Source organism: Salvelinus namaycush, chromosome 10, assembly GCF_016432855.1.
Source record: "Salvelinus namaycush isolate Seneca chromosome 10, SaNama_1.0, whole genome shotgun sequence".
NCBI classification, from domain to species: Eukaryota; Metazoa; Chordata; class Actinopteri; order Salmoniformes; family Salmonidae; genus Salvelinus; species Salvelinus namaycush.
The window spans coordinates 45296620-45308942 of NC_052316.1; the positions used below are offsets into that span (position 1 = coordinate 45296620).

A 12323-nucleotide genomic window follows, 5' to 3' on the forward strand; every position below is an offset into this window, starting at 1 on the left:
GTTCCATTACTACAACACATTCTGACTGTAGCAAGCTGTTCCATGACTGCAACACATTCTGACTGTAGCAAGCTGTTCCATTACTGCAACACATTCTCACTGTAGCCAGCTGTTTACCATTCCATTACTGCAACACATTCTGACTGTAGCCAGCTGTTCCATTACTACAACACATTCTGACTGTAGCCAGCTGTTCCATTACTACAACACATTCTGACTGTAGCAAGCTGTTCCATTACTACAACACATTCTGACTGTAGCCAGCTGTTCCATGACTGCAACACATTCTGACTGTAGCCAGCTGTTCCATTACTGCAACACATTCTGACTGTAGCCAGCTGTTTTACCATTCCATTACTGCAACACATTCTGACTGTAGCCAGCTGTTCCATTACTGCAACACATTCTGACTGTAGCCAGCTGTTCCATTACTACAACACATTCTGACTGTAGCCAGCTGTTCCATTACTGCAACACATTCTGACTGTAGCCAGCTGTTCCATTACTGCAACACATTCTGACTGTAGCCAGCTGTTCCATTACTGCAACACATTCTGACTGTAGCCAGCTGTTCCATGACTACAACACATTCTGACTGTAGCAAGCTGTTCCATTACTGCAACACATTCTGACTGTAGCCAGCTGTTCCATTACTGCAACACATTCTGACTGTAGCCAGCTGTTCCATTACTACAACACATTCTGACTGTAGCAAGCTGTTCCATTACTACAACACATTCTGACTGTAGCAAGCTGTTCCATGACTGCAACACATTCTGACTGTAGCCAGCTGTTCCATTACTGCAACACATTCTGACTGTAGCCAGCTGTTCCATTACTGCAACACATTCTGACTGTAGCCAGCTGTTTACCATTCCATTACTACAACACATTCTGACTGTAGCCAGCTGTTCCATTACTGCAACACATTCTGACTGTAGCCAGCTGTTCCATTACTGCAACACATTCTGACTGTAGCCAGCTGTTTTACCATTCCATTACTGCAACACATTCTGACTGTAGCCAGCTGTTCCATTACTGCAACACATTCTGACTGTAGCCAGCTGTTCCATGACTGCAACACATTCTGACTGTAGCCAGCTGTTTACCATTCCATTACTACAACACATTCTGACTGTAGCCAGCTGTTCCATTACGGCAACACATTCTGACTGTAGCAAGCTGTTCCATTACGGCAACACATTCTGACTGTAGCCAGCTGTTCCATTACTACAACACATTCTGACTGTAGCCAGCTGTTCCATTACGGCAACACATTCTGACTGTAGCAAGCTGTTCCATTACGGCAACACATTCTGACTGTAGCAAGCTGTTCCATTACTGCGGCTTCCTACCGCAAGGCACCACAGATGGTAGTGCGTACGGCCCAGTACATTACTGGGGCCAAGCTTCCTGCCATCCAGGACCTCTATACCAGGCGGTGTCAGAGGAAGGCCCTAAAAATAGTCAGTCTCCAACCACCATAGATTGTTCTCTCTGCTACTGCATGGCCACCGGTACCGGAGTGCCAAGTCTAGGTCCAAGAGGCTTCTAAACAGCTTCTACCCCCAAGCCATAAGACTCCCGACTCCTAATCAAATGGCTACCCAAAATATTTGCATTGCCCCCCCCCCCCCCACTTTAACTCTGCTGCTACTCTGTTTATTATCTATGCATAGTCACTTTAATAACTCTACCTACATGTACGTATTACCTCAATTACCTCGACTAACCGGTGTCCCCGCACATTGACTCTGTACCCTGTACCCCCCTGTATATAGTCTCCACATTGACTCTGTACCGGTACCCCCTGTATATAGCCTCCACATTGACTCTGTACCGGTACCCCCTGTACTTAGTCTCACTCTTGTTATTTTACTGCTGCTCTTTAACTACTTGTTACTTTTATTTCTTATTCTCTTTTGTATTTTTTTAACTGCATTGTTGGATAGGGGCTCGTAAGTAAGCATTTCATTGTAAGGTCTACACCTGTTGTATTCGGCGCATGTGACTAATAAAATTTGATTTGACATTAAGCTCAGCTGTATGTCAATCCTGGATGCTGCGAATCTAGTTTCTGTCAGTCTAGAAAAAAGACTGACAGCATCATAAATAATAATGGTGGCTAGTTTTTTCTAGCTGCCATTTTGTTTTTTCGTATTTCACCCAGGAATTAAAATCAATGAACTGAAGTGAAGAGGAACCAGCACCTCAGAGGGAGATACAGTCTTCCATTGTTGTGGAAAGGAGAATGAAATCAGAGGCATACGAGCATGATCAAACACAGACATGTAGGACACACACACACACACACACACACACACACACACACACACACACACACACTCTCTCACACACAGCAGACAAGGCACACACTTACATCTTCGTCAGAGCCAGGGCTGTGGAGTGTGACTGCAATGGGGGCGGGCCTCTCTTGGGTCAGTGTTGGCATGGTAACCAGGTGCCCGGTGACTGCCTGTGGCGTGTGGATCTGCAGCACCTGGGCCGGCTGGCACAGCACCAACGGACCACCTGTTAGGAGGGGACAAACAACACTTAGATGATATACTGTACCCTTTACTGAGCTGTTATTAAATAATAAGCTGTGTGTTTCGGTATTCCTCGCTAGTCGCTAACCACACAAACAACAGCGCACTTGGTCACCTGTGACAGCTGGGAGTCAGTCTGGCTATTATCAGCAGCCCCTCTTCCCCAGTGCTACTGTCTGGTCCGTCTTAAAAAGCAGTCCCCCTTCCCCAGTGCTACTGTCTGGTCCATCTTAAAAAGCAGTCCCCCTTCCCCAGTGCTACTGTCTGGTCCGTCTTAAAAAGCGGTCCCCCTTTCCCCAGTGCTACTGTCTGGTCCGTCTTAAAAAGCAGTCCCCCTTCCCCAGTGCTACTGTCTGGTCCGTCTTAAAAAGCAGTCCCCCTTCCCCAGTGCTACTGTCTGGTCCGTCTTAAAAAGCAGTCCCCCTTCCCCAGTGCTACTGTCTGGTCCGTCTTAAAAAGCGGTCCCCCTTTCCCCAGTGGTACTGTCTGTGCAGAGTGCACCCAGAGCTCCTTCTACCCTCTGACCTCTCAGCGACCCTGCATTAACCCCTGAGCTTTAATAGAACTCCCTTCTCCCCACCTGTAGGAGAACTGAACACTGAGGAACTAACTGGACAGATATTAACCATCAGGGTCAATGGCCGGTCACATTCCTCCCCTCCTACCTGTATTAAAGGGATGGAGGAACAGACAGAAAAAGGGAGGAACAGACAGAAAAATGGAACACGTACATGATTAGATTTCTCAATAGACGTATTGCGGTCTCACGGTAATATATACTAATGTAATACAATACTATGTTTATAAAACACCATATCCATGGTTTAAAGCTGTGGCCCACAGTGCAGTGTCAAACCACTCTCTGTGCCAGGAACCATCCGTCACACAGAAACACTGGCACATCCCCCCCGTCTCCTGCTAAATGACCTGTCAGCGTTCATGGTGATGAGATTAGACAAAGCTACAGCGCTGATAAAGGAACGTGGATGAGATGAGGACTGCTTCCTTTAGCAAGTCAAATAGTAGATCTAGAGCAGAGCTACCAAATTAAAATCAAGCTTTATTTATACAGCACATTTCAGACATGGGAAAAAAATGAATAAAAACAATGAAAATAAAAACAGAAATATTCACAACAAACATCAGCGGATAAACAAACTAAAGAACAACAATAAAAATTGAAAGACTAAAGCACAGTGAGGAAAAGCAAAGCTAAGGTCTGTTGATCTCTTCAATACGTCCACAGTGTCATCCCCCCCTGGGAGGCTATTCCAGAGGCTGGGGGCATAGTAACTAAAGGCTGTCTCTCCATGCCTCCTGGTCCTAGGCTTTGGGATAGTTAAAAGGCTGTCTCTCCATGCCTCCTGGTCCCTAGGCTTTGGGATAGTTAAAAGGCTGTCTCTCCATGCCTCTTGGTCCTAGGCTTTGGGACAGTTAAAAGGCTGTCTCTCCATGCCTCTGTGGTCCTAGGCTTTGGGACAGTTAAAAGGCTGTCTCTCCATGCCTCTTGGTCCTAGGCTTTGGGACAGTTAAAAGGCTGTCTCTCCATGCCTCTTGGTCCTAGGCTTTGGGACAGTTAAAAGGCTGTCTCTCCATGCCTCTTGGTCCTAGGCTTTGGGACAGTTAAAAGGCTGTCTCTCCATGCCTCTTGGTCCTAGGCTTTGGGACAGTTAAAAGGCTGTCTCTCCATGCCTCTTGGTCCTAGGCTTTGGGACAGTTAAAAGGCTGTCTCTCCATGCCTCTTGGTCCTAGGCTTTGGGACAGTTAAAAGGCTGTCTCTCCATGCCTCTTGGTCCTAGGCTTTGGGACAGTTAAAAGGCTGTCTCTCCATGCCTCTTGGTCCTAGGCTTTGGGACAGTTAAAAGGCTGTCTCTCCATGCCTCTTGGTCCTAGGCTTTGGGACAGTTAAAAGGCTGTCTCTCCATGCCTCTTGGTCCTAGGCTTTGGGACAGTTAAAAGGCTGTCTCTCCATGCCTCCTGGTCCCTAGGCTTTGGGACAGTTAAAAGGCTGTCTCTCCATGCCTCCTGGTCCCTAGGCTTTGGGATAGTTAAAAGGCCAGAGGACCTGAGGGACCTACTGGGTACATAACTTAAAGCACGCCTGACATGTATTGGGGTGCACAATCATGGATTAATTTAAAAACCAATAGAAGAATATTAAAATGTATTCTAAAACTCACAGGCAGCCAGTGTTGAGACTTTAAAACCAGTGTAATATGTGCTTTCTGTCAGGTCTTGGTCTGTATCTGTGCTGCAGTATTCTGTATGTTTTGCAGTTGACCAATGGCTTTCTTGGGTAGACCAGACAGAAGAGCATTACAGTAGTCAAGCCTGCTTGTAATAAAAGCATGGAATGAGTCTCTCTGTACCAGCCTGAGAGAGAAATGGCCGCACCTTTGCAATGTTCCTCAGGTGGTAAAAGCTATTTTGGTCACATTCCTAATGTGTGATTTGAAATTTAGTTCAGAATCTAAAATGACACACAGGTTTTTTAACCTGGTGTTTTATCTTTATTTCCCGTGAATTAAAATGTGCTGCCAGATTCTCTCTCTGTACTTTGGCTCAAACAATAAGTAACTCTGTCTTTTCTTGATTTAGTTAGAGAGGAAGTTGTGAGCCATATACACTATCTTTCAAAAGGTTGGGGGTCACTTAGAAATGTCCTTGTTTTTGAAAGAAAACCTAGGTGTCATTTTAGATTCTGAAATAAATAGAAGGCTTAAGTTGTGATATCACTTTGCTGAGCATGTCTGTGTCAACCAGGGAAAATAACTCCCTAGTACCTTTGCGTGGTAGGCTAGGGCACATATCAAACTTCTTATCAGGTCTATCTTGACTGATACCCAGCCTAATGTTTGTTATCTTATCTCTAAAATATTCCGCAAACTCATCACATTTCGATGTGGAGGAAAGTTCATATACAGTAGGTTTGCAGGTGTAGGATTTCTCTCAAATGATTAGCGATCAGATCCCGTCTGGCATTTAAAAAGTATTCAGACCCCTTGACTTTTTCCACACTTTGTTACATTTTAGAATAAGGCTGTAACGTATTTTATTGCCCCCCCCCCCCCCTCATCAATCACTCACAATACCCAATAATGACAACGCAAAAATAAAACTGAATTTCCATAAGTATTCAGACCCTTAACTCTGGACTTTCTTGAAGCACCTTTGGCACGGTTACAGCCTCAAGTCTTCTTGGGTATGACGCTACAAGCTTGGCACACCTGTATTTGGGGCGTTTCTCCAATTCTTCTCTGCAGATCCTCTCAAGCTCTGTCAGGTTGGATGGGGAGCGTTGCTGCACAGCTATTTTCAGGTCACTCCAGAGATGTTCAATCAGGTTCAAGTCTGGGCTAGTCAAAGACATTCAGGGACTTGTCCCGAAGCCACTCCGGCATTGTCTTGGCTGTGTGCTTAGGGTCGTTGTCCTGTTTGAAGGTAAACCTTCTCCCCAGTCCGAGGTCCTGAGCGCTCTGGAGCAGGTTTCCATCAAGGATCTCTCTGTAAGATGCTCCGATCATCTTTCCCTTGATCCTGACTAGTGTCCCAGTCCCTGAAAAACATCCCCACAGCATGATGCTGCCTCCACCATGCTTCACCATAGGGATGGTGCCAGGTTTCCTCCAGACGTGACGCTTGGCATTCAGGCCAAAGAGTTCAATCTTGGTTTCATCAGACCAGAGAATCTTGTTTCTCATGGTCAGAGTCCTTTAGGTACCTTTTGGCAAACTCCAAGCGGGCTGTCATGTGCCTTTTACTGAGGAGTGGTTGTCCTTCTGGAAGGTTCTCCCATCTCCACAGAGGAACTCTGGAGCTTTGTCAGAGTGACCATCGGATTCTTGGTCACCGCCCTGACCAAGGCACCTCTCCCGCGATTTCTCTTTTTGGCCTGGGTGGCCGGCTCTATGAAGACTCTTGGTGGTTCCAAACTTCTTCCATTTAAGAATGATGGAGGCCACTGTGTTCTTGGGGACCTTCAATGCTGCAGAAAGTTTTTGGTACCCTTCCCCAGATCTGTGCCTCGACACAATCCTGTCTTGGAGCTCTACGGACAATTCCTTCAACCTCATGGCTTGGTTTTTGCTCTGACATGCACTGTCAACTGTGGGACCTTATATAGACAGGTGTGTGCCTTCCCAAATCATGTCCAATCAATTGAATTTACCACAGGTGGACTCCAATCAAGTTGTAGAAACTTCTCAAGGATGATAAATGGAAACAAGATGCACTTCAGTTCAATTTCGAGTCTCATAGCAAAGGGTCAGAATACTTATGTAAATAAGGTATTTCTGTTTTTATTTTTAATACATTTGCAAACATTTCTAAAAACCTGTTTTTCACTTTGTCATCATGGGGTATTGTGTGTAGATTGATGAGGACATTTTATTTAATCCATTTTAGAATAATGCTGTAACGTAACAAAATGTGGAAAGGGATGCACTGTATATGCCAAGTTGCTCTCTCAGAATATCATAATGGACCTGCAACTTTCTCCACTTTTCTAATTGATTTAGTTTCCTCACTCATCCAAGGAGCTTCTCCATTTGGATGTGGCTTTTTTCAACCTTACTGGAGCTATGGCATCAATGGTTGTCCTTCATTTGCTAAAGTTACCAACTAAATCATCACAAGAGGAAGGCACAATAGGTGGTGGAGTATTGTTCATACATTCAATAAAATCTGTAGCAACTTCAGAGGTAAGATAGCGTTTCTTAATAATGCGTTCAGTATTCCTCTTTGCGCCGGGCAACAAGGTAGTAAAAAAGACCAAGAGTGATCAGATAAAGCATCAACAACAATAGAGGATATGTCACTAGAAAGCCCCTTGGTAATAACCAGGTCCAGAGTATGACTGTGGTTATGGGTGGGCCCAGTAGAAAGCCCCTTGGTAATAACCAGGTCCAGAGTATGGCCACAGTTATGGGTGGGCCCACTAGAAAGCCCCTTGGTAATAACCAGGTCCAGAGTATGGCTGTGGTTATGGGTGGGCCCAGTAGAAAGCCCCTTGGTAATAACCAGGTCCAGAGTATGGCCACAGTTATGGGTGGGCCCACTAGAAAGCCCCTTTATGGGTGGGCCCAGTAGAAAGCCCATTGGTAATAACCAGGTCCAGAGTATGCCCATGGTTATGGGTGGGCACAGTAGAAAGCCCTGGGTAATAACCAGGTCCAGAGTATGGCCACGGTTATGGGTGGGCCCAGTAACATGTTGGAAAAGGTCCATGAAGCTCAAAATATTCATAAATTCAATGGTCTTGGAGTCAGTCTCTTTGTCAACATGAATATTAAAATTGCCCAACACAATGATTTTTAAAATAAAGAGTGAAGGAAAAGCAGCCAACAAGTTGGAACTCCTTCAATACTGTTGGAAAAGCATTCCAGGTGAAGCTGGTTGAGAGAATGCCATGAGTGTGCAAAGCTGTCAAGGCAAAGGGTGGCTGCTTTGACAAATCTCAAATATATTTAAATTTGTCTAACACTTTTTTTGGTTACTACATGATTCAATATGTGTTATTTCATAGTTTTGATGTCTTCACTATTATTTTACAATGTAAGAAAATAGTAAAAATAAAAGATAAAACCCTGGGATGAGTAGATGTATCCAAAATGTTGACTGGTTCTGTATGTGAGTGACTATGGTGTCAATATTGGAGTAGTTGGCCAGAACTGTGGGCAGGAGGGAGTTGTTGTCATGGACACGGGCTCCTGGGTGACAGGTGATCTTGGTCGGTCCACAGATCGTAGGCAGGCCAAAATGTTTCACCATCGAGCTGTCCACAATGATGGTGGTCTTGATGGAATCCGATGAGGGAAGAGGGGGAGCAGGATGGGACCGTCTTGGGCAGGGGGGGTGGAGGCTTTGAGACAGGCTAGCCCGACTCTTAGCACCAGCACCAGCAACAGCACCAGCAGATGACATCGGAAACCCCAGGAAGGTGGAAGATGGCCCGAGACCCTTCTGTCTTGAGTCAGCGACCTGCTGAACTGTGGTGGTTGTGGAGAGGGTGCCACTGGGCGGCCGCCAGCTGGTGGTATACTCCCAGGATCCGTGCTGACTCACGGGGCTGCTAGGTCCGTCTCGGGGCAAAGCTCTTTGATAGCTGGATCGGATCTTCTCAGATAGAAACAGGGTGGCCAGACTGCCTCCCCGATCTCCTATGCCTTGCGAGTGTCCAGTCTCACATGGGGCCGTGGAGTTGAGCTGAACATCTGTCAGTTGGATTGGGACAGATTAACGCCTCCTGACTCATTGACAGCTTTGCTACAGGAGGGATTTCAAAATGAGATTGGGTTTGCCTGGGTTACAGCAAGGTTGGTGTACTTAGAAAGCAGGTAATCCTTTTCTCGCAGCCAAGCGAGCAGCTGGAGGATCTCTTCCCTGAGTTGCTTGATGGTGGTGCATTTAGGGCAGACAAATCCCTGTCCATTGTTCAGTTCCACCTTATCTTCATCTTGTGATCGTGTGGAAATCATATCACACCTGAAGCATTTGTGCCCAGTCGTGGATAAAAACACTAGAAGGGTTAGCACTACTAGCGTTAGCCTGCTCCGTTTCCATGACGGCTAGCAGCTAACTGCTACTAATCCGGAACACAAACTTGAGATCCCAGCCGTAAAGGCTAACAGCGTTGGGGAATCCATGGCAATACAAACTTTAGCTATGATTAATGAAAACTATTTCATAAACACAACAAACTGAGTTTAGACAGTACACTGTTCTGTTGCACGCTCCTGTAGGTTTACACCAGGGCTCTCCAACCCTGTTCCTGGAGAGCTACCCTCCTGTAGGTTTACACCAGGGCTCTCCAACCCTGTTCCTGGAGAACTACCCTTCTGTAGGTTTACACCAGGGCTCTCCAACCCTGTTCCTGGAGAACTACCCTCCTGTAGGTTTACACCAGGGCTCTCCAACCCTGTTCCTGGAGAGCTACCCTCCTGTAGGTTTACACCAGGGCTCTCCAACCCTGTTCCTGGAGAACTACCCTCCTGTAGGTTTACACCAGGGCTCTCCAACCCTGTTCCTGGAGAGCTACCCTCCTGTAGGTTTACACCAGGGCTCTCCAACTATGTTCCTGGAGAGCTACCCTCCTGTAGGTTTACACCAGGGCTCTCCAACCCTGTTCCTGGATGGCTACCCTCCTGTAGGTTTACACCAGGGCTCTCCAACCCTGTTCCTGGATGGCTACCGTCCTGTAGGTTTACACCACGGCTCTCCAACCCTGTTCCTGGAGAGCTACCCTCCTGTAGGTTTACACCAGGGCACTCCAACCCTGTTCCTGGAGAGCTACCCTCCTGTAGGTTTACACCAGGGCTCTCCAACCCTGTTCCGATGGCTACCCTCCTGTAGGTTTACACCAGGGCACTCCAACCCTGTTCCTGGAGAGCTACCCTCCTGTAGGTTTACACCAGGGCTCTCCAACCCTGTTCCGATGGCTACCCTCCTGTAGGTTTACACCAGGGCTCTCCAACCCTGTTCCTGGAGAGCTACCCTCCTATAGGTTTACACCAGGGTTCTCCAACCCTGTTCCTGGAGAACTACCCTCCTGTAGGTTTACACCAGGGCTCGCCAACCCTGTTCCTGGAGAGCTACCCTCCTGTAGGTTTACACCAGGGCTCTCCAACTATGTTCCTGGAGAGCTACCCTCCTGTAGGTTTACACCAGGGCTCTCCAACCCTGTTCCTGGAGAGCTACCCTCCTGTAGGTTTACACCAGGGCTCTCCAACCCTGTTCCTGGAGAGCTACCCTCCTGTAGGTTTACACCAGGGCTCTCCAACCCTGTTCCTGGAGAACTACCCTCCTGTAGGTTTACATCAGGGCTCTCCAACCCTGTTCCATGAGAGCTACCTTCCTGTAGGTTTACACCAGGGCTCTCCAACCCTGTTCCTGGAGAACTACCCTCCTGTAGGTTTACATCAGGGCTCTCCAACCCTGTTCCATGAGAGCTACCTTCCTGTAGGTTTACACCAGGGCTCTCCAACCCTGTTCCATGAGAGCTACCCTCCTGTAGGTTTACATCAGGGCTCTCCAACCCTGTTCCATGAGAGCTACCCTCCTGTAGGTTTACACCAGGGCTCTCCAACCCTGTTCCATGAGAGCTACCTTCCTGTAGGTTTACGCCAAGGCTCTTCAACCCTGTTCCTGGAGAGCTACCCTCCAGTAGGTTTTCACTCCAACCCCAGTTGTGACTAACCTGATTCAGTTTATCAACCGGCTAATTGTCTAGAATTATGTGCGCTAGATTAGGGTTGGAGTGTAAACCTACAGGACGGTAGCTCTCCAGGAAGAGGGTTGGAGAGCCCTGATCTAGAGAGAAAGTTCTATTCAAACTCTAAACTAAAAATGGGTTTTGATTGTGGTTCAAATTCACATTCAAGACTACAGAGGTCAGATATTCCAGTGTTAGTTTAGTCCCGGGCAGACTGTGACATAACTGTTTGTATTGGCCCAGACTCAGCTGAGGTAGAAGATCAGGAAGAGGATCTGATTGGTAGGTCTGAATGAAACACAGGCTGGTGGGCCGAGGTAAGGAAACACTACTAAAACATTCTCACAAATTATTAAACACAGATCCTAAAAAGAGGGTCAACGAAAGTAGAGATAGGGTGACACCTGCTGGCCAACGATACACAACACCCTCCCAAACTCTCACCCAAAACTTCCCCAATGCTTTACAGATCGACTGCCCCTAAAAACCAACGTGGCATCGATATGAGTCAGAAACATTTATTATAGTGTCATAATTGACTACAGAGTGTAAATAGGAACATGTTTGGTCATAAAGGCAGTCTAAAACTGAGTTTGGAACCTCGTCACAACGAGTAAATTAAGGTTGGGTTTTTATATACAATTATGTCAACATATCATGCCTCCTTTCGCCAAGCTCCACGTGCAAATTGCCCCTCCGCTCACTGTGCTTCCTATTACACTGGCCGCGTTGAACCGACAATGGACCACCACGTCAACGCGTGAAAGACTGGAGGGAAGATCACCCTTCTCAAATCAAACAGTAAACTAATCTGCTCCGCTTGGTCATGTTGTCTACAAGCAAGCTAGTTGCATCGTCCAGAAACATACATTACTTTTCCATAAAATAAGTGTTTAAATTGTAAAACTAGTTTTCACTGGTTAGGCAGATAACACGTTATCAAAAGCAGTCACTTCTGCATGTGAAAACACTGAATCCTACTCATCACTCCACGTGATTATTATTTGTTTTGAGCCGACTTTGCCGTCGGCCAGAGCGGGAGGCAGCCCGGTTCCAAACCGAATGCAATCACTTTTTACCCGGTTCAAACTCCTCCCACCGGGGTAACCCGGGACAGAAAAATAAACCCATAGAATGGGGCTCCGTCTCCCCCAAAACGTTCAAATCAAAAGGATCACGGCCGTTTGAGACTGAACATCCCTATACGGATTGACCAACCAGTGGTGGTGAGTATACCGGTTGCTAGACTATAGACTGCTGGTTATGTATATTTTGATCATCATTAACTCTATCATAGCTGACGTTAGCTAGCCAACTAAGATTGAGGGGACCCCTGTATTTTAACTAGCTAACATTAGCATCGGTAGCTATTTTTGACAAACTTTGCTAGCTGTTTCCTACTATTTATTTGCCTACTTTAGCAATGTCATTATATTTCCATTCCACTCTAAATTAGTGTAATTTAGACTAAACAGTCACATTAGCCTCTGAGGAGCAACCCATGTCTGGTGCACAAATAAATATTGGATGCAGCGATGGTAGAATTAGCTAATTTATGTCTGACT

General features: G+C 46.4%; 1 protein-coding gene across 1 annotated transcript in view; it reads right to left on the bottom strand.

Moving 5' to 3' along the window:
* The window catches only part of atf6 (activating transcription factor 6), a 115536-nt gene that overhangs the window by 89674 nt on the left and 13539 nt on the right, over nt 1-12323 (bottom strand). The window contains exon 7 of the mRNA XM_039002983.1: nt 2381-2532. Within this exon, the coding sequence (XP_038858911.1) occupies nt 2381-2532 (152 nt within the window). The remainder of the gene's footprint in view (nt 1-2380; nt 2533-12323) is intronic.